General features: G+C 37.1%; 1 protein-coding gene across 9 annotated transcripts in view; it reads right to left on the bottom strand.

Moving 5' to 3' along the window:
- COL19A1 (collagen type XIX alpha 1 chain) overlaps positions 1-23,983 on the bottom strand; it is a 211,153-nt gene that overhangs the window by 52,216 nt on the left and 134,954 nt on the right. For all 9 annotated transcript variants that reach the window (XM_074895826.1, XM_074895832.1, XM_074895830.1 and 6 more), the window contains 8 exons: positions 20,354-20,407; positions 10,004-10,057; positions 5,193-5,255; positions 4,378-4,422; positions 3,430-3,465; positions 2,482-2,517; positions 2,319-2,372; positions 1,079-1,132 (listed from right to left, as the gene is read on the bottom strand). In XM_074895826.1, coding sequence (XP_074751927.1) covers positions 1,079-1,132; positions 2,319-2,372; positions 2,482-2,517; positions 3,430-3,465; positions 4,378-4,422; positions 5,193-5,255; positions 10,004-10,057; positions 20,354-20,407 — 396 coding nt within the window. The remainder of the gene's footprint in view (positions 1-1,078; positions 1,133-2,318; positions 2,373-2,481; positions 2,518-3,429; positions 3,466-4,377; positions 4,423-5,192; positions 5,256-10,003; positions 10,058-20,353; positions 20,408-23,983) is intronic.

The following is a 23,983-nucleotide window of genomic DNA, read 5'->3' as shown; positions in this document are numbered from 1 at the left end:
TCCATGAAGGAGGCCCCCATCACCTTGACAAACCCCAACCAGTTGGCAGACCTGAATGTGGGGCACCCAAAAGCATATTACAGGCATATTAAAGCTCTGCTGAGACTCCTCACTGCCTCAACAATCCCAGCCCATCAGTTTTGAACCCACTGGTATAAAGGTTACAGGCACACCCCATCTCTGGTGAGAAGTCCTGTCCTCTCTGACTCCCCCTGGAGGACCTCCCTCAACAGGTCATGATCTCGAGGTTCAATAAACCGTCGGTATCATGCTTCTGACACCATCTGACAACCTGTAGTGGATCCAGATACTGGGGTTTAAGAACCACTGATATGAGAGCTTTACCACTTCTTGATTATTACACTTTCATTTGCTCTCCTGCTAGTGTTATGTTAATTGGGTCTTGACTTCCCTTTCCAGCAGGGAGACTGATGCTCTTCTGGGATGGTTGGGCAGCAAGTTGTCTCGGTTTGTGTTGTGCAGCTGCTCAGTTACCACTCTCAGTGGCTAAAGGCTTTATTACTGTCCCTAGTTTTAATGGAACTATATCTTGCAACAAATATGAGTTTTACTCATAAATCTGACCTAAATTCTAAGATAATAAACATAGTTGTTAATTCTGTCCACCTTATTCATCTCTACCCCTTTTACAGAAAGTAAAACAAGTCAGAATAATACAAAACCACAGACAGAAATAAGGAAGGCCATGTGTTTAAATCCTTGGGGTAATCTTATTTCTTGTGTTTCTTCTCATTTTGCTCCACACACACTGTCCGTTCCAGCTCACAATGTAACATCATTAAAGCTTTTCTAAAGATTTTTTAAATTTTCACCCGCTCCTGTGAGATGAGTGATTTTTGTAGAGCTAATTATCAGTGAATCAGACAAATTAGTATTATCATTCTTACTTGTTCAGATAGTAACATAAGGACAAAAAGAATATAAGCTAGTGGCAGAACTGTATCCTGAGGCACCACCCACAAAAGGACGCCCTGTGATAACTTCTGTGGTATTGCTTCACTGGCTAACTGTTCACACACCACAATTCTACAGCTTGGTGAAACTGCACAATACATACAACTTCTCCTGGCAGTCCCCTCGGTCCAACAGGTCCTGGAGGTCCTTGCAGTCCCTGTGAAATGATATAATACACACTTGAGGTAGAAGTCCACACACCTGTTGTAATTTGATGTAAAGCATTCTCATATATAAATAGATTAAAACATCTGGCATTAAGAATTTTCTACACAGAGTAAGAAGCACAGAGTTTGCTAATTCTCCCTTAATCTAATGTTTAGCCCAATAAACCTTTGGGACCAATATGTACGAAATCTGAAGTATGTATACAAAGCAAATACAAGCAAATACAAAGGCACCATCTAAAGTACAAAATGAGTAAATCAAGATTTCCTCCTTCAAGAGACAGATCTAGAAGTGATTTTTTAACTACATAGTAGGTGTTCCTTCTCTTTTTTGGAATAGATGTCATCAGGACTTCAGAGTGCTGAAAGAAAAGGGGATTAAGATGTAGAGATAAAAATGGTCTTGGTGCAAACCCTAATGATCCTTTGGACCTCTCTGAGCCTCTTCTGGAAGGTATACAGTGTGAAGGCAACCTAGATTTCCACTGCAATAAAAACAATTATTTTAGTAGCTCCTACCAAGGAAGGACATTAGCCTCTGAAGAGCAGTCTAAGGAGTTAGAGCGAACAATCATATTTAAGACCACAGTTTCATGGATCCTATAGCTGCATCTATTTCCCCGGTACTTCTTTTGATGATCTAAGAAACCTAGGTACTATCGTATCTAACATGAATAGTGTTGGGTGGAGGTTACATTTTCACAATTTCCAATTCTACCTTTACTCGATACAATTCAAGGCATCATGACAGATTCTCAATAATATTTTTGCTTCAGTTACTTTCTTCAAAGCAAGGCAATGGCTACTTTGACATTACCTGCAGTCTCAGGATTAAACATAGGAACTGCTAATGTACCGGCAGTGACCACTCCTTGCTTCACTGATGGATAAAGAGAATACACTCAGCCACCAGTGGATCTGTAATTGCAAAATGGGTGCTCATAATCTTGAGCGGCCAAATAACATTTGAGCTTTGCATAAATATTCCTTGCTGAGTGACGCTGAGATCAACACAAAAATTTTATGAACTAAACCAGCTACAGTCCACGCACAAACTTTTGATATAAATTATTTGCATTCTCTGCTCTTTAATACTAGCTAAAGAGTTGATAGCATTCAAAGTTCTCTTATATAACAGCACAGAATGCTAATACCACATAAACACCTTTCGCCTACCTTTGATCCTGGATTTCCAGTAAGACCAGGTGGTCCAGGGTCTCCTGTTTCACCCTAATAATATTGTTTGAGAAGACAAAAAAAATCCAAATTTACTGTTATGTTTCCCAGTACCAGCTATGTACACCAATGATGTATACAGTGTGTACAAGTCAAAAAATACCTTATTTCCTTTTGATCCTTCCATTCCAGCTTCTCCCTGAAAATACCAGGTACAACCATAAGAAGTTAAAATTTTAACTAAGATCAACTAAGTTTAATTTGCTACCTTAAAATATTATAGTATAGTTTGCAAACTTAAATGTTGAGAAAGCGTTAAAGAATTTCTGATGCCTTGTGCAAACTCTGAGAGGTATTCCTCTTTCACATTAATTCTTCTTGCAGGTTTTCCTAGTGTTTTAAAGAAAAATTAAAACCACATTTGCTTAAGAGATTCTCCACTCTAAGGCCCATTCTTCACCACTAAATCTCTACTGGTGACACAGTATTCATCTGCAAAACCACATATTATTACAGTATGCCTTAGTTTGGTTATAATATGTTAATCACAAGTATCTGAGCAACCTTCAGTTGTGTATTAAACAACATAACTAGCTCTTGTAAAATGCCATAAGAGAGGACAATAGTTAATTAAAAATAAGCAACACATGTAAACAGAGTCTTACAGAATTAATGTTCTGAAAATATCCCCCAAAATAAAAAAATATTATGCACACATAAAATGGCTATAAGAAAACTGCCTGATGTTAAATGCCACACTGGAAACTGGTAAAACAACTGAAATAATACAATTCAGCCCACATATAAATTCATGAAATAGCTGAAAGAAGGAAAGAACTTTCAGGGAACAAAAAATCCGTGTACTTTAAAGTCAGTTCATGGACTGTACCCAACTGCAGAAATGCTGAAGAACAGGGCATCTCTGGTTTTTATTTATTACTTGTGTGAACTTGATGCATGTGTAAGAAGGAGACGATACATATGCTATCCTATACAATCATTGAATCTAATGAAAGTGTACAAAGAAAAGAATTACAGCATGAATACAGTATGAAAATTATATCAAACATAAATTATTCACATCATCAGTTCAAAACACAGATATACTTACTCGATCTCCCTTGTCCCCTTTTGCAGAAGGCTCTCCCTATGGAAGCAGATTTATTTCAAATCATGAACAGTATCTATATCTTGTTTTGGTGAAGAAAACTTAATAGATGTTGGGGTTTTTTTAAACCTATATAAAATATAAGTATATGGGCTACAAAAATTTATGTACAGGATGATGTTGACGACAAGACCATGACATGCGATCCTTTCTGATAGGAGCACAAGGAACAGTCAGGAACATGAACTAAAAAGCATGATGATGCCTAGAAATCTCACAAATTCTCAAACACAAGTGATTTATAACACACAAAATCATCACATCGACAGAGTAAAAATAGCTTCTGCCTGCATGGAAACCATTTATACACAAGGATATGACCAAAGAAACCAACTGGAAGCCTGACAGCTGAATAGCAAAATGCCTGTTTAAAGAACTGGGTACATCACACATTCCTAGAAAAACACAATACACACCTATTCTCCAGTAACATTCCTTTCCCAAATCTTTCTGGAAAATATAAGCCTACACTAAAAGATATTAAATTAGGAAGTTTATGTATAAATTTTAGTAATTTAAAGCCTCCTGTTTTTTCATATAGATATTGAAGGTCACATTTGTAACTTGAAAAAGTATGAATGGCATCTAATTTGTGAGGCAATCACTGGTCATAAACATATAAACATAATTTTAAACTGGTATTCAGTAAAAGTCTGAATGTTTTTAAAGTTAAGGACTTTGCAAGCTGTTGGAACAAGGAAATTTACTTGCATACTCTCTCAAGGAGGAGCTTGAGTAAATTACTAAGGACATTCAGAGACCAACAATTTTTCCTAAGTTCAAATATATTTTCTTGATCCTAAGTATATTTTTCAAGATGTGATTCATAAGCAGTACATTCAGCCACCTTCTAGTATCACACATGAGCACAGAAGTAAGGAATTAATTTACCTTTTCTCCTTTTGCGCCGGTTATTCCCAATTCTCCTTTTTGACCCTTTTAACAAAATATGTTACACTTAAAACCTTTTATATTCTAACAAACGCAAATAAACTCATCGTCTCTTTCAATTGTACTTTTTCTGTGTAGGACACAAAATCTTAACTTTCACTGCAATGCAAATCTGAGATTTAAATATCTGCAAATTAATTTAAATTACTGTTTTCTACATCAGATTTGCAGGCTTCTCAGTAAAAAACACTGTCAATCTTATGACATATTCGGAGCACTTGTCTCTTTTTTTCCAAGTGTAAAAGTCATCCAATTGCTAAAAATTCATTCCACTGTTTCAGCAGGACAGTTGACTATAAACAACATACTGTCATATGGTGTGGATTCAGAATTTGACTTCCATGAATTTTTTAGAGGCTGATTATAAGTATTTTTGGTACAGCAAGTCCCATCGTTCATGACTTACTATTAAAAATATTTCTAAATTTAAACTTTTTTAGAGTCTTTCCCCCTAACCAGCAGCCCAGCTCATATGACTTCTTCTTGGACAATGTTATAGAAACCACACATAATTCTTCCTGCATTTTTACTTTGTGGTTATCATATACCAGAGGAGAAAGGATCAGGTCCTGCACCTGCAGGACAGCACAATTAGTTGGATATTGGACTACACAGATCAAAGAGACAGTCATATATAAAATCTATTCCTTCAAAGACCACTGTGACATATCAAATAAAAGATATTGTGTTGGGGGTGGCAGCAACAGGTTAGATAGGCACTTTGAAATTTCTCCAGATAAATCCAAAATGCTTACAATGTCTCCCTTCTGGCCTTTAGGTCCAGGGGTCCCAAGTAATCCTAGTAGTCTTGTATCACTCTGGGAATAAATATCACCACAAAGATCAGAGAACAGAACATGTCACCACTTATTTACAGTAACAATTTATTTACCATAACAATTCCATGTAATTTACCACTATGTAAATTCAGAAGTCCTAGTTTACTACTAGAAAGGGATACTAAATGCCTAAGCAGTACATCTAAGTAATGTTTTGCAGCAACACATCCTTTGTCATGCATGCATACTCCAGTCAGACTAGCAGAAGATTAATAAAAGCATAAAAGTGAAATGTCTATGTTGGATATTGCTATGTAAATCTGTGATACTTTTTTTTCTTAACTCAATGCAAAGAACATATTTTTATGCTCATTATCACAGTACATTTTTCAAGTATGTTAGAACAAGAAAAATCACTTCTCTCCTATGACAAAAACACAAGCTTTTTACTTCTGAGCATGATGAAACTTAAAATAGAACAAATTTAAGGCTACTACAGTAGTGACACAGAAAGAGAGGGAATGAATATGATCAACAGGCTCCTCACACTGCTTCTCAAAGAAAACAGACAGATTTAAGAACCAGGGTTTCAGGCTGTATACTTGCTCAGATATTATTGCACTCCTCTATTTACTTTTCTGTACATGGTAAAGACACAATAAAATACAAAGCAAACCATTTCCCCTTCACAAAGTCAGTCTCAGACTACCTAAGGGGAACATGTGTTCTCCTAATGACCATGGAAAAAGCAACAAAATCAATGACCCTGAAAAATGAGCTTGAGTGTGGACTCATAGAGTCCCAGTCCTAGAACATCTGCCACTGGGCTGAATTGGAACTCTGAGCAAGCCAACTCCCCTTGCTGTGTTCCAGTTTCTGTATCTCTAAGATGGGAAAACATCATGATGGATAAAAGTGCCATTTACACTACTAATATTTTCAGAAGTTGGTAACTGAATATAACCTGGATAAAATCCATAGTTATTTTATAATTGTTAATGTCCTGAAGAATCTTCTTCAGTGTTTAGGGTTTGTTAACACTGTTACTACCGTAATTATCAATATCAGCTCCAGAGCAAGGGGAAGATACCTGAAGAAGGGAATCTAAGTATTGCTGAGTAGCTGACTACCACCTGACTGAGAACAATCTAGGTGACTGTTATTATGAGTACACTATACGGTATGATTTATTCTGAATTGTGCATTTCTTTTGCATATGTGTAAGGAAAAATAGGGTATTAGATCAAATATACTATCTATGTACGGAAAACTGGTAAGTAAAAAAGATGACAAGTAGAGGCCTTGAAAACCAAGTCAAAGGATTATAACAGAGTCCTGAGAGTGTATAAACACAAATCACAAGGCATCATTTACCAGTCACTGAAGGAATGTAACCTACAGAGCAGGGCAGAACCAGTTTCTTGGCATAACAAAGAGAACAAAATGCAGGTACTGAATACACACAAAGCATCTCATTTACACTGAAAGCACTAAAGATATAACAAGAAGGAATATAAAAATAGTCATATGTCTTGCAAGAACAGTCACAAAGGAAGAACAATGAAGCAAGAAATGCTCCAACACTGTCCCCCACCCCATTAATGATCAGTGCTACTACTTATTCTCAGCAGGCTCCCCTCACCTTCATTAAAGAAAGACTGCTGATCTTGGTTTGCCATTTAACACAATCTGCTGCTACAACCAGCAATTGTATTTATAGTGCTCTCTTTCACTGTATACATGGATCAAGTAAATTTTGCTTTTAAAGACTTGCATTCCAGCCTCCTTACACAATAAGGTGATTGATACTGACCCAGAAAAAGCTTAGTTGCAACAAATTATTTAAATACTTTGTGCAATTACAACTACTCATTGATATAATCCAGAAATCAAAAGAACTGCAAATAAGATGCTAAGAAACAGAGAAACTGTAGAAAAAAAAAAATCACATTATTAATTATGATAGGTCTTAAGATCTCTCTCACTGATCACCCACATTCTTGGTACCAGTTTCTCATGATTCCTAGAAACACCAGTGTAAAGAAGCTATACTAACATGCTCAACACCCCCCCCCCCCCCCACCCCCCCCCAAAAAAGCCACACCACTCCATAGTAAAAATAATGTGGTCACAATTTAAACACTTCAAAGAACCAAACTGAAAGAAGACCTTGTAAGATCCTTGAGAACATGCATGAAATGTTGAAAAATGACAAGACTGTTTCCTGTGGTGTAAGAAATCTCAAAAACCTCAGAGTATCACTGAAATATCATCTTATAAATGCAAATAATTGAGGCACATTGCAAATTATATATTGGAATGTGAAAGTCTGCTTGGTGCAGTGAACAAAATCAGCACTCATCATACTACATAACAGTGTGGGAAAAAAAAAGGAAAGTTACTGGTGCATACATCTGCCTAAATGAATAATCAATGACAAAGCAGACAAGCTGTCCTTGTCTTTGATGACCTCTTTGATGTCTCTGTCTTGATTTCTATCACAAAATGTATAGAAATTAGTACATTTGCTGTAGCAGTTGAAGACTTAAGTTGATTCTAGGAACATCTGAACACACAGTTACAGAAAGTCTGCATACTTAAAACCCGCTATTTGAACCAGAAAGCCATATCCACTCTCATCTGAAACTACACTGCATTTCCTTGTTGAACAGCTAATTGCTCGTGACAGAATCATTAAAATCTTCAAACTAGACAGCTGAAGGAGGAAGAAAATTGGTAAGCTGTACAGGGTTTAAAAGATGATTAATTTATAGACACAGAGCAGCTAGACTACCTTTTTTTCCAGAATATTGTTAATTATGAAATATAAGGCACATTAGGAATTCTTAGACCCTTACAGTGATAAGAAATATGATTTTTGGAGACAGATGACAGTTTCTGAAGATCACTACTGTTTGCATTTCCTCCTGCAGAATTAACCTGAAAGGGACTATCAGGGTAAACGAGATTAATAGTCCAGAAGCGAGGAATAAGTTCCAATAAATATGGTATTAATAGAAGAATCAGGGCCAGTATCAGTGAAAGCTGTCTTCGGCAACAAAGGAAAATGGTAAGAAAATGAAAGGTATAAAACCAAAATACAGAAAACTTCAACACATACATATGAAATGGCAGACCAAAACCAGAAACTAAGTCTCCAGGTGTGAAAATGTCCCTGTCAAGGACAGAATATAAAACTAGGCTTTATTCCTAATGCATGTTCTAACGTGATGTAATGCTTTGGAATGGATTAAATATCAGAAGTATCAGAGAAATCACTTCAGTAATAAAAGCAACTGGGAAGATACATTTGACATGAATTTTGCTCCAGAATACCTATTAAAAAAAAAGATTTTAGCACTCATTTAGGTATGTTATATAAGAAAAATATTCTGAATTCACCTGATCTTTATAGTTACACATTTTAATATTAAAAGAAATGTATGTCTTCCAGATTTGACCTGCATGATTTAAGGTATGATACACACAGTAACCTTTGTATTAAGCAAATATTCCTGTAACAGTGCTTTATCAGTCTTTGAATGAAATACGAATTTCTAATGAGATAAGTTACATACTCTGGCATCAATTAAGAAAACTTTGAATTATGATCCCTTATAATGACAGACACTACCACTGCTTAACCAATTTGAAAAATCTGTGGTAAGAATTTGAAAACTCTGTCATGGCAGCCCAACACCACGCAGATGCTCACTCACCCTCCCCCCCACCCTGGGGGAGAATTAGAGGGGTAAGGTAAGAAGACTCATAGGTTTAGGTAAGAACAATTTAATAATTGAAATAATAATACTAAAAAAGATAATAACAATAATAGAAAATACAAACAAGGAATGCACAATGTAATTGCTCACCATTGATGGTCAGACAGTTCCCACCTAGGGATCTCAGACAAGAAAAAATACCAAAACCACTATTCTGGAAAGAAAGAACAAGCAGCTTCCCAGCTCACCCTCATCTATATACTGAGCATGTTATATGATATGGAATATTCCATTGGCTAGTTTGGGTTTGTTGCTCTGGGTACATTTCCTCCCAGCTTCTTGTGCACCTGCGCACTAGCAGGATACGGGAAGTTGAAAAGTCCTGGATTTTCTTGCAACAGCTAAAACCACCAGTGCATTATCAACATTCTTCTCATCCCAAATCCCCTACTGAATCCAAAACACAGCACTATTCTAGCTACTAAGAAGAAAAATTAGCTCTATCCCAGCCAAAACCAGGACAACTGTCCTATGCAATTTTAACTTTTTTCTGTGAAGTGCCTGTAGCTGCAGAAGGTTCTATAATTAAGACAATATTTTTATTAGTCTGTAATACAAACATCAAGACAATTCTCATGGATTGCTAGCAAATCTTTTAAAATTATGCCTCCTTGTCTTTCTGTTCTACTCATGAAAGAGTAGGTCAAGAAAGAAGAAATGTCAAGTACAGTTTAGAGCAATTAGGTTTAGAAATGGGGAGCTGGTGCTTTACGCTAAGAGCTAGGTGGTCCACCCACCTCCTTTTTGTAATATACCAGGCAGAAATACGTGAGTAGAAGATGGATGGGAGGTAAGACACATGGCAGCAGGAGAGATGACACAGTAGGAACATGACTGGAGTGTGGAGTGAGCCTGTACAGGGATGGAGAAAAGGGACAGGGAAGGATCTACCTTTTGAATTAATTTGGAATGTGGTTCACAGGGATCAAAACTGTGGTCATTTGTACCTTAGATACTTCTTAATCATAAACATATGCACACAAACACCGTATGAAATCTCTGTACCTCATTATAATGCTTGTTCAATGAATCCAGAATTCCTTTCAGTCCAGAAGGACCCTATATGGAAAAACATGCACAATGTTATGTTTATATACCTGCATTTAAAGAGAAGTGGTCAAGTAAAAGGGTTTAGATTTTTATTTGATTATACAGTAAATTATTTTCTGTCAGTTCATTATAGCTTTTTTCAGGCACAGAGGAGAAGGAGAGTCATTCTAAATCCCTGAGTTTTGGAAACTGGCAACTTCTTTTCGTGTAAAGCGGAATGTGACATCCATATCAGTTTTAATATAAATCCCTTCTGGTATGAGCAGCATCTTTGTTCTGCAGCATTTTAAAACTCTTTCCACTAACTCAAAGCACAAGTTTTGATGTAAGCAGCTCCTAGTGTGAGTTAACAGCTAGATTTTCAATTTCTAATACAGAAAGTGAAATTGAGGAATGCCAGAATTCTCCAAAAGAGTAGCTTCCTAGTTTTATCAACATTGAAAGTTGATTAACCACACACCTTTCATCAGGAATTTCAGCATCAGAGAAGCAACTTCCTATGCAAATGCAGACTTATGATGGAGAGATTAAAAACATGTGCTTGGGAAAAATAAAACAGTTTTAGATATAATCTACCATAAACTAAGCCCTCAATGGGATTTTTATAGTGTTGTAAATCAGGGCAGAACACAAAAATTTCCATCAAGATCTTATAAACTTAAACTCAGTTAAATGTACAAATTAACACAGTATCTCTCAAGTTGAAATTTGCACATCATGCAATATGAACTACAGCCACTCATGATGGCTATAAGAAATATTTGACTACATTAATAAGATTACAAAATACTCAATTAAGTCACTTGGTGTGAATGACCTGCATTTAACAGAGACAGGGCAGAAAGGCAACTCTCCTCCTTTGGGGCTTTTTTAGAATTATATTAAATTTACCCTCTGCAGCTTGTGTGAGTGGGGAAAATGTAGCTGGCATACATGGACCCTAAAGATTGCTTTAGGAAGTTGAATTCTATTCAGTTTTGAAAAGGGTTGTTCCTCAAAAAAAAAAAAAAAAAAAAAGTTGTTTATCAGTCAGAGATGCTATGTCAGAGATTTAGTCAGAGTTTTTATTGCACATTTAAATTTTGTATAAGGTCCTTGTTAATCATTTTATGTGCACTGTTATTATACATGTCACACATGACAGAAATATTCTGGTGCTATGCATCATAAGAAAACAGCTTTCCATACTTTCAGAATAAGAATCTATTGAAAATTTCTCCCATTTTCATGCTAAAGGACCCGTAAAACTATTACAGGAAGTCAGGGGTCAAAGTTATTTCTCACTCAAGATACAAACTGGTTAAGATGAAAATATTACTGTTTTCAACCAGTTAAGACTTGCATAACAAGAACTTCTGTCAAATTTGTAGCAGTACAGCAGCAAGACTAAAATATTCCTAGGAAAATTGAAAAACCTTCTATCCACTGATTTCAGCTAGGGATCCAAAGAAAATACTGAAATACTATGTATTTCAGGTCAATATAAGATAAATACCCAGCTACTATAATTTTCTAAGGTGGATCTCAACTGTTTACTACTTCAGAATTCCTGTTGAATATATAAACCATCAGGCAATTCAGGAAAAAGGTGCTGAAAGAAACAGCAATGATTTTGTCATAGGTGGCATTTCTCATATCTGATAATTTCACATGTATGTCCCCTGGTATCTTTTGGCTCCTATGTAATCATATTTTGAAGTGTTCTGACAAAGCATTTAAATGAGGTAGGTCATGATTTGCATTCTGACGGCAAAGCCTTCGCCAGCATGATGCATTTGCTCTGTAAGAGTGCACAGAATGGCAAAACCAAAGTTTTTCCAGAGGTAGAAGATCATTCTGTGAAACTCTGATGGCTCTCCTTACTAGTAAAGGTACTTCCCTTGATATACTGAACTTCAAAGAGATGAGAAACATAAGCATGATTTTGATTAAACAAACAGACTACTTCCTTGGACAAAAAAAACAGTTCAATCTGATGGAAACTAACTAGTAAAAGAAAGGCAATCACAAAGTTCCCATGGAGTCTGAAGGTATAAAAAAACAAGGCAGATGGTAAAGTCAAATAGGCAAAAGTTATTAATACTGATGGGTAAATCAGTAAGACTAGGCAGAACATTACTGCAGCATACCCAAACAAGACAGGTGTGTTCTGAGACATCATCACTAAATTATGTAATATGATCCTATGTATTTTACTGTGATTAAATTGTTACAGAAAGATAGTGGTACTTAAATATTAGGCAACATTAGCAAGATTTGGAAGCCACATGAAACATTACAGGGGCTTCACTCCCTCTTTGTTACCCAACACTGGAAGAGATATAAGGCCATAAATTTTTCCATTCATTTTATTTTGGAAGTGAACTGTCCTTTCAAATTTACATTGAAAAATAAGATAAATATAGTAATAATGTTTTGACTGAGATGCTCACTCAGCTCTGATTTCTGAAGTTCATGGCAGAACTTTCACTTCAATATCCATATTAAAGATGGCAGTCCAGAATTGGAACTGAACCATGATGACACTGCCTACTTATTACATGTCTCAACTTCAACACTGTAATCCTGCAGTGTCAAATCCTTGAATCCAGAATCCTTGCAGGATTCTGTAATCCTGCAAGCAGTCAGAAAAAGAATTTATTCTCACTTCTCATTTGCCACCTTGTTGTTTCATTTACTGTTTTTCCACAAATGAAACTGCTGCAACCACACAACCCTGGAAGGATTGAATGCTGTATCTGCCACCAATGCCAACCTGTCAGATATTATTTGTACATCAAATAAATAGTTTTGGACAGGATGGAAAGCCTTTGCACATGTCACGGTTTTGAAAAACAAACATAACCTCAGAAGAACCCCAGAACTTTTTTATGACTAGGGCAGTGAAGGCGTTTGAGTTGCATGCTTGACTATGCTACAACCTTTGTGTTACCAGAGGTAAACTACATCTCTGGTTTTAGTCTTTCCATTTTCAAAAATTGACATAATCTTTTTCTATCATTCTTTCTAAAACAAAGTTAATAAAATGTGTGTACAGCAACAGAAAATACTTTTATTCAAGGATGTTTTCCTAAACTTTAGTCTCTTTCTTCCCTTCAACACTATTCCTCTCCACTAATATAGCTGCATAATCCACTCCGAAGTCTCTAAAGACAAAAAAAGAAACAGTAGTATTGGTTTGCAAATGGAGAAGCAATGAAATCAACAGGAGTTGAAGAATTATTGTACAGGCAATTCCTAGCTTTTGAATGAGAATTTTGCACATCTGCCACTTTGAAGCTCACTTGAGCAGTGTTTCCTTTTTCTTTTTTAATATCAAGTTGTGTAATTGAAAGAAGTGAAGCCCACAGAGAGTTCAGTTGTATGAGTAAGAAAAGAACTGAAAATGTGTCCTAATTGTTTTCCAAAATTACAAACAGGTTTCAGATGTTATTTCTGTAGACAAAGCAGGAATAGAAACACAGGTGCTTAAAAGGAAATAGCTGCAAACTGTGAATTTACTGGGGTTTTTAATACATTTTTGTCTCTTAGCTTTTATAGTTCGTCTGCATTTTTGCGAAGATGAGACTGCTGAAAAGGTCTACCCAATCTCACAGTCCATGCAATAAAATGTGTAACAAGCAAATTGCACTGGTTACATCTCAAGAACAGGCTGTTTCAGAGAACACAACATTGCAAGTGACTCAGTGTAATCACTTTATCTATCTATTTCAGATCTGTGCCGGCCCATTAAAATAAAATACTGTTTTTCTGACTACTATAATGTAAAAGAGCATGAAATTCATCAGTAAATATGTGCGTTATTGTATAACTATTTCAAAGAGCAAATGGAAAGAATGATGAAGGCATGACATCTACCACAATAGAATACATTAAATAAATTATATTTTGATACAGACTTAAAAAAACCTAAATGCATAGAAACAAGAAATAGGACCAACCCTTGCCAGCCATTCCCATCCTACCATGTAAGCATTTCCAATATTCTTCTAAGAAGCAGCAGAAAGTCCAGGAATACTAGAAATACTACTGTCAATTTTCACTTATCGTTGCTTTAATTTTCTGTTTATTGTAATTAACTGATAACATTCATTCACTTTCAAATATTGGTAGAGGAATGTCAGTATTTCCTGAGGCAGAGGAAATGAGATTTCCAAGGCAAACTGCTGGCTACTTAAGATAACTAGTTTGGTGGCACTTACATACATACAGTATAACAAGAGACCAAAAGTGTATGGAATTAAATGAAGAAATTCAAGTAGTCTGTGAACTTCTCCACTGCTTCACATGCCACACAAACAAAAATAAAACCCTATTTTAATTTACAACTTTAAGGAGTAACACAAAACTAATCTTCCAGGCAAGAATAGTTGTGAAGATAAAAGATACCTTTGCAAAGCTAAATGATGAACTGAATTATGAGCTTCAAGGGCTATAGCATTTGTGAAATAAATCTATTTTGGTTGCTAACGCTAACTTCAGATGTGTTGGAAGAAAATATAAGATTTAAAAAGACGAATAATCATGACTGCAGTTTACTAACTGCAATCTGATTTAGCAGACCCAAATTTTCTTTCCCAACTCAGTCACAAACAGCTTCTTGGACAACATGGCACTTGGACAAATCAGGTAGTCCTCATGTTTCTTACCTTTAAAAACCAGTGCTGATAGTACTCCCTTCTGACAAATGTCAACACTGCGCAGAAATCATACTCAGACTCGCCCCAGAGAACGCTGTTATACTGGTGGTAGTCTGTAGCACAACTGTAGCTTGGCACTCATTTTAAAAACAATTTGATGTCCCACTAAAATGGGAACTATTGAGAAATGGAATTCCTCCAGTCATAACAGTTCCAGTAGAGACACAGAAAACTGGGACAGAAAAGGTAAAGTTAACCCTTAATGGAGAAACCAGTAAAACTTCTTTTACTGTCCTCTAGCCTACCTACCTGGCTGCTGATTCATGTAAAAGTAAAAATAAAAAATACAAAAAAAAACCCCAAAACAATCCCAAAACCTCCCACAACTGACCATAATATGTAAAACAGTGCCAGACATCATGTAACTATTTTCTAAGCAGGACAAACAGAAAAAGGAATTATCTCCTCCCAACAGAACTCCACACAAAACCAGGCAGGTATTAATTCTACAACCCAAGTCCAGAAGAGCATTTTGCCTCAGTGAAGACTGCAGAACTGGGCCTGTACATCCTTAGACCAACAGCATATAAATACTAAGTTCAGATACCTTTCATAAATTTGCTTTTCAGCACTGAAAAAAAATGGGGCAGGAACTAGAAAGCCACTACATTATGTATCCTGGGTGTAAGGAACTGCAAGAATTAATGCCTCAAACATTCATCAACACAGAAAAACTCAAGGAAAAGCTGTGGCCTTTGTGATTAGTCTAAGAAACTCTGCCCAAGGAAGTGCAGTGTATCGAACGATGCACATCCCCACTCCCTTGCGGTTGCACTCTCAGACTCCTTAGATAAGTCTCAAAGGGGGGAACTGTACTGCTAATCACTGGCTCCATTGTGTAAAACCGAAGAGGTGATAAAGACTGATAAGAGGTGAGCATCCTGCCTCAGAAGCTGAATGGTTGCTCAAGAAGCATGAAGTCAGCAAAAATTTGTGGGAACTGGGGGAGAAGTCAAGTCATCAGGGCAAGCATGGCCACCAACTTATTGCACCTCAATGCATGCACAGAACCCACCTTTTGCTCGTCTCTCATGGAAATGAGTTTGTGGAATACCTGCTTCTCTTGGGCTAGCGTGCTAATCAGCTCATAAGATAAACTTAAAGGTGAAAGAAAATCACTTAGTGCACCCACCACCCAAGATTACTGGACCTGAGACAACGCTGGAACCTGGGGTCGTGATCCATATTTCTTTGACTGTCTTTCCTTTCTTTCTCTTTTCTTTCCTTTTTTTTTTTTTTTTTTTTTTAAAAAATAAAAATCTTATAGATTTGTACGAGATGACATTGCTTATTATCCTTTTCCAAGTTTAAGCCGTTTCTATCGCAAGTAAAACAGTAAGGTGTCCTTTTACCTTAATTTAACCTGAGGGGATCACAGAACCTTTATGACTCTCTGGGCTCACAGTCTGGGTCATAACACTGGGCTAGCAGGTTGAGGGAGGGGATTCTCCCCCTCTACTCCGCTCTCGTGATACCCCACCTGGAGTACTGTGTCCAGCTCTGGGGCTCCCAACACAAGAAGGACATGGACCTGTTGGAGTGGGTCCAGAGGAGGCCCATGAAGATGATCAGGGGGCTGGAGCATCTCCCCTGTAAGAACAGGCTGAGAGAGTTGGGGTTGTTCAGCCTGGAGAAGAGAAGGCTCCGAGGAGACCTTATAGCGGCCTTCCAGTACTTAAAGGGGGGCCTACAGAAAAAATGGGGAGGGACTCTATCAGGGAGTGCAGTGATAGGATGAAAGGTAATGGTTTTAAACTGAAAGAGGGTAGGTTTAAATTAGATAGAAGAAAGAAATTCTTTATTGTGAGGGTGACGAGACACTGGAACAGGTTTCCCAGAGAAGCTGTGGCTGCCCCCTCCCTGGCAGTGTTCAAGGCCAGGCTGGACGGGGCTTTGAGCAACCTGGGCTAGTGGGAGGTGTCCCTGCCCATGGCAGGGGGGCTGGAACTAGATGACCTTTAAGGTCCCTTCCAACCCAAACCATTCTGTGATTCCTCGATTATACATATGCAAAATAAACTATGGACTGCTGGTAACCCCTTCCGTGTTGCTAAGTCCTGTAGATATTTTTGTTAGCAGCTACAGCTGAAGAAAGCTCAGCTCAGTTCAGTTCTGCAGTCAGATCAAAATGCTGTACTTGCAACCTCACAGCATCCTACTATCATAGTATTTCTTTTTGTTTCATAAAATCAGCATTTCAATTTCAGCAAGAGCCATGCTGAGCAGGATAACAGCATGTGAAAGTATCTCTTTCAGAAGACTTTAGAAGAAAATGCAAGCAAGAAAATCTACTAAATATATTTGAAGGGTATAGAGATTTTGATTTTACAACCGTAATTTACAGAATGAAATGAATACGTGTATTTAAGAGGAGCTTTAAACTGCTCTCTAGGTTCTTTAAAAGGGGGGAAAGGATCAAAAAGCACTAGAGGGAGCTGCTGTTCTACTTAACTCGTTTGGATTCCTTGTTTTCTGCATAAATTGTTACCTGCTGGAGTGTGTCAAGTGTGAACACACATCTCAGCTTTCCGGTATTGAACTAACAGAACAGTACTCAAACCCAGCATCAGACAGCAAGGATGCAAACCATGAATTCTGAACCAGAATGGAATAACAGAACACCTTAAAAGTATAATATTTAATAAACTTAAAAAATACCCAAAGGAGGATCATCATCTGGGTAGGCTTGTGTTATTTATATTTTTTATAACCCATCAATAAAACCCCTCATTGACTCCTCGCCTTTTGTGGGCACAGGATTTGCTCCAAAGGGAAAAAATGATATAAAAGAAACGTTTCCCTGTCCATGGCAGCAGGGTTGGAATTAGATGATCTTTAAGGTCCCTTCCAACCCAAACCATTCTGTGATTCTATGATAAGGGAAAAATGACATGAAAGGATACCAGGAAGAAGCTGCATAGAGAGCTTCACTTTACCTGAGTAGTTTCATCACCAGCTGCCAATCAATCTACATTTCTGACACCGATTCAGGTTTTTAACCAAAGATAGGCAGATGATGTTAAGGGACTAGAAACTCACTATAAAACCAAATTTTACTGAAAAAAACCCACCAGAAATTAGGTTAGGGGAAAAAAAAAAAGAAAAAAAGAAGAGGTATTGAGCAGGCTAGAAAAGTCTTAAATGCTATCATGCAACAAGTAGGTAAACATTTATTATTTTAATTAATCAAAACTCACATCTCTTAGTAGTATCCAATGTAAAGCCCTTTTGACTGTTCAGAATATGGTCTCACAATCCTTCCCTGCACACACTTTTTTTAGGACTGTCCTTTATACCAAATCCCCTGAGTATTGTATCCTGTTCACACTTCTTCCTCAAGGAGGCAGAACTTTCCTTCTCACAGGTTTTTTTGTCATTACTGTGAACACCTGCTGTTCTAATACCTAAATTAATGTCATGGCATAAACTGATAAATAAATTAGGTAAATTTATTAACTTCAAACACGTAAAGCTCCTTTTTCTCAAATACAAATTTCATATTCTTCTGAAACATCAACCAAACCCCAAACTTACTTTACTGGAGAGTCTTAATTTTTAAATGTTCAGTCAACCTGTTAAGCATTTTGTAGCCTGTATATGCCAAACTTACAGCAGCAATCACCCTGCAGGTGTAATAGTTCTGTTACACTTTGGAAAGGCCAAAGTAAAGGTCTTTCCATATATATCCATGTAGATAAGGAAGCTGCCACTACTTACTATTAGAAGAGAAGGGGTAACTGGAAGCACAATACAGCAAAATTTAGTATGGTTTGAGACTTGAAAAAGAGAGAAGGAATGATGGATCACGTTAAGTCTTTTGTATGTACAAACTGTAGCACTTTAAACATGCGGATATTGCCAATGCACATTAGCAGTCATTATTGCTTTTAGGGTATGCTTTTTCTGTGCATTATATTCTCAGTCTTGGAAGAGGAACACAAGATGCTGTATCCAAAGTAAGGACCGTCCCAAGATAGTTATATCAGAAAGAAACACTTTTAACCAATATTTAGGCCATAATGGCTTCAGGAATGCTTTTTTGTATGTAACGTTAGGCTACCGTACCCCCACAGAGCTCCTTGTATGGATGCTGCCATGCTGACCAAGTTGAGCTTTCCATTTGCTGTAAGAAAATCTGAAATAGGTCTCAATAATAAAACTGCAATTTAGCTTCCACTCAAGATTTCTGGTATGTCTGTCATACATCTTCACAAGCCTGACCTGCCAGCAAATCTGTGATGGCAGAAATCTGTACTAGAGAAGCAGCTTCTCACTTGTTCAGAAAAAGCTAAGTAGATAAGGTCTAACTAGGACCTCTGTTATGCTTTGCCTTTTTTTTTTTTCTTTCCTTTTAAAGGTCATTTTTGGCATTTGTATTACGAAAGATTCTGCATCACCCCTTTCAACTGTTTGGAATCCTGTAGTCTGCAGTACCACTTCAGCACTGGGAAGCCCAAACTGTACAAAAGACTCCAATAAGCAAGGGTTCAATATGAATATATCCAGGGGAGAAGAGGAAGAGGGAGATATTTTTAATTATTTAGTTTTATGCAGGATAAATGAACTCCAACATCAACTCCTCTTTCTGAACACATTTTGCAAGGGAAAAAGGGAAAAAAATAAAATTGATGCAGTTTTGTTTTTAGATGAGTATAAATGACATCTATTTCACTTTAGCCACTGTATTGCATGCAGCAGCACATTATTCTCTTCTCTACAATCGAGTTTTCCCTTGCATATGAATCAAATGTTCTGATGCATAAACTACTGTCCTTTACCTATTTCAGGTAAGCAGAAAAAGGATTTATAAAATCCTTGTTTAACATTAAGAATGTAAAGCAGTAGAAGTTTACTTAATCCACAAATAGCTTGTATTTGTCTACGACAGCATTTTTACAACACAATATGTAGGGAATTTTACAAATATGACCAAGTCTTCCTCTACCAAAGGAAGGCTGCATTCACTCTAGACCAATATGCATACATGCCAGACTTCAAATTTGAAATCATGTATTACTTAAAAAAATAAAAAAAAATCCCAAACCTCTTAGATATGAGCTAAACGCTTTAGTTCTTCATATTACAAATCCTTTCATAGAGTTGTGTATTTATTAATCTTTTTAATTCTTCAGTAAACTCATCTGAACTACAGCTGAGTGCTCATTCCAGTGCTGGGTATAATCTTCCCACCATTTAGACAGTTGGCACATGGTTCACACAGTCCTTCATCTTTCAAATTACCCCTCTGAGACAGAAATGATCCCATCTTCTACAGAGCATCATGCATTTTGCAAAGTGAATGAATGTACAGTATTCACATTTAGCATACATGGCCAGTCTTTCTTTGAAATGCCAGGCAATTTCTGCTTCCTCTGCTGAAGTTTGCATCTTGTTCTTTTCCTCTTGTGTAGTCTCTCGTATTTGTGGACCCAGCCCTTTTATCTTTGCTGTTTCAAAAGGCTAGCAATAGTAGCGGTTTGATACAGCACAGTAAACACAGAAAATTGTTTTCAACTATAATTATGATCAGGTAACCTGCTACAAAAATGCTAACAAAGTTCCAGGATAGAGTGAAAAATTCCCATTCCCCTTGTTAGTTACTCACAGGAGGTCCTGGTGGCCCTGGTTTTCCTGGGAGGCCTGGTTTTCCTCGTCTTCCCTGGAAACAAAAAAAGAACAGCAGACATTTATGAATGCTACAGCTAGTGACTGATTTGGAAAAACAAAAGATTTATTGCCTTGCTTATTAGCAAAAAATACAAAAACTATCCAAAATGAGTACTCTGTATCAGTCACTGCAACACTATCGAATTTCAGTACTTTTAGGATTGTTTTTAATAATTATGACAAACTATATTTGTATCACTGTAACATTTACTGTCACATTTGAAAGCTATGTCTCAAATGCAAGTGCACATTGCTAGGGCTATAAACAGAGCATTTTGATGAGGTGTGAAGAAATTATATTTTATCTGAATATGCCAGACCTTGGAATATTAAAATGTGCTGCAGCAGTCACCCTGACTTGCACAGTAAGTACATATGTGCAGTATAATCCAATTAACAAACACCCATACCCTTCTTTTCCAGGATGTGATAACAAGCAGGAAAGTCAGAGATTTATTTGTAAAACCAATTCACCTTCCTTGTACAATTACTACCATCTGTGTATATAATGTACATGCAGAATCATTTGCATTAAAACTTAAGGTCCATAAAAATCTACTTAAGTTAATGGGAGACTTTCCACTTGGATTCTAAAAAACATGCACATGCAACTATTACAATTTTTTAGTACAGAGCTCGACTGAACAACTGTTTTCACATATGCTTTTTTTTTTCAGGCAGATCAACATAAAAATGGAAGTAATTTACAGTAATTTACATCTTTATTGCCAAGCTGAAATCTGATGCACGTTTTTTAGAAAAAAACAGCTGAGAACAACTAATATCTAGGTGTGATGGAAAAAAAAAAAAAAAAAAAGTTCATTAAGACAAAATTTTTCCCTTGCATATTTCAAACGTAAATTAACAAAAAGCATTTAGGGAGATGTCCTGGTGAAATCTTGGCTTGAGAAGTTAAAAAATTAAAATGGTTGCTGACAGCTCACAATTAACACATAGGGGTATATTTCTGTAAACTGTGCTCCCTACTTCTAAGCCCGCATCTGTATTTTATTAAATGATGATCTTATACAAATTGTAGAAGTAATCTAAGGAACAGAAAAGTGAAATATCAGCTTTGCTCTTTACAGGGGAAAGCCTTGATCTATAGGAAACCATTCTCATGCTCTGCCTTTCATTAATCTTGGTCTATGCTGAGAGGAAACAAGATGAGGGTGAAAAATCCCTCTTCCTCACACCCTGCAGCTCACTAGGGTAATCTCTTGCCTAGATGTCAGGGATTCTCCTGTGAAGCAGGAGCCCTTCAAGCTGAAGAAAGAAGTGAACAGGGGTTGGGGGGATGTGTTTCATCCACTGGGCTCTGCCACATAACATGTACACTGTCACCATGATTTTATGAAGGTCTGCAGTCACTCAGTGTGTTTTAAGGGCAGCATGAAAAAAACCCAAACACCTCAGCATATTTGGAGTGCCAAATTCCTGGGTCTTAACTAGCTGAGACATATGTTATGTGCTGAGCTGTTTAATCCTGCCAGTAGTCACACATGCAGGGCTGTAACTGGGGTAGCTCAGGGTAAATTTTCAGAACCAAAACACAGTACTAGGTGCCTATACTGGGCTCAAGGGTATATTGCCCTTTACCACCCACCCCCAGCATGTTCTCTGCTATGTTGGTAACACTGTCCACGCAGCTCTAGAACGATCCAGAGCTGGGAACTCATTTGGGCTGAGGATGGCCCGCAAAATGTTGTTGTTTTTGACTGATCAGTTCACTGATGCAATTCACTGGGCAACAGAGTAGCTTGCCAGGGCTGACAGAAGGCACAGTACTGGGAAAGGCACACGTGCACAAGAAAAGGGGCCTGTTGTTAGTTAGATCTGGACTTTTGGACTGATCTCTACTGCAGAAATACAGATGGAAACTAGCATTTCCTGACTTTTTTGAAAAACAGTAAATTTTCCTTAGAAAGTATGAAAAACAGATTGAGAGGTAATGATGTAAGTAATAAACAAAGATAAATTGCTTCATACTTTTTAAATAGTCCTTCTGAGTTATAATGATCCGTACTGTTGACTTCTTGAAGCACCTTCCTTTTCCTGTTTGGACTTATTTAAAGTATCCTGAGGATGACACTTAAAATCTCAGCAGTCTAAACAAAGTATCAAGGAAGTGTCAGGGGGAAGAAGGCAGGGCTCTGACTGGCAGACACAGCTGTGAATGAGGTGTTAATTACACAGGAAAACATGGAATATATTGGGAAGGCAATTTTATCTCTATTTACAAGATGATCTAAAATGTGATTTATGACATATTGCAAAGCCAAATCTTGACAAACTTGCTGAAAATCAGTTAAAAAAGAAATGGGTGGTAGTCAGTTTTCACTGTCATTTATTACTTACCAGAACACATACCTGATGAAACACAGAAGAAACACTTGCCCTACCTTTTATCCAATTGTTAAATTATTAGTCATTATACTATGTGCCATGTATACAAAAAACCTACAGAACAATCACACAGATTAGTATGAAACATCACCTTTTTCTAGAGGAACAAGAGTCCTTTTCCTCCCTATAAGTACCCTCTGAAACTATCTGATATTTTAGAAATACATAAAAGACTACCTTTCTGAAATGCTTTTCAGATACAAAGATTTAAATGTTAGGAATACACACAGCTCCACCTACTTGCCAGCACTCCTGCTTCTCCGTGACTTCCCAGCATCAGTATAGAAAAAATTAAAATATATACTGCAGTAAGAATACAAGTAAAGTAGTTTATGTTTTTGTTTAGGATAATTAAAACAAACACAATGATATTTTTTGGATAAGCCTACTATGACCTTGCCTTGAGCAGACCATGGGCCAGACTATGTATGACTGAATATTTACAATTTGATTCTGAGTCTTCATTCTGGCAAGAAAAAAGAATTGAAAAACATCTCAGTGTCCTCACTGGTTTATAGAGTGGGCTTAGCAGAGAGCCACAGTTCCCATCTCCTCCTCAGAAGCAGCTCTTGGCAGCCCCATGACAGCTGTACTCGCTGCTGTACCACTGTGCATGGGGCAGGCATCTGGCACAGGAGGCCCATTACCTTTATTTAGTTGAGTTTGCTGAGCAAATACTGAGGTTATAAAACCACTCAAAAAATAAGTAAATGTTCTAGGCATGACATACTTCCTTTAACTAAAAAAATGAAATATATCACCTGCACTAACTTCAAAAAGATAAGTGGTGCCAACAAGTTTTCTAATGCTACTTAGAATAATACCTAAAGAAAAACTGTTGCTCCTTATTTCCTTTGTGCTGCATACATTTTTGTGGGCAATCAGTGGGATGAGAAGTTGTCTAAATGTTACTGATATTGTATCCTGTCCCCTTGATTCATGAAACGCTTGCCCTCAACTGATTTGGACAGTTGGCTACTTTCCTCTTTTCCACAGGACAAACTTCAGCTATGATACATGCTCATATCATTCAAATAGCAACTGCTTGGTTAGGGGCAAAAAAGACAAAATATTAAAAATAAAATAAATGAGAAACTGTATGCTTCATCAAACCCCAGCTGAGTGCCTAGCTGAAGTATGCGGTCAACTGCACTCTTTATTC

This window comes from Athene noctua, chromosome 1 (genome assembly GCF_965140245.1).
Source record: "Athene noctua chromosome 1, bAthNoc1.hap1.1, whole genome shotgun sequence".
Taxonomy (NCBI): domain Eukaryota; kingdom Metazoa; phylum Chordata; class Aves; order Strigiformes; family Strigidae; genus Athene; species Athene noctua.
The sequence above is the reverse complement of the archived record's forward strand: the minus strand, read 5'-3'. Positions and strand labels throughout refer to the sequence as shown.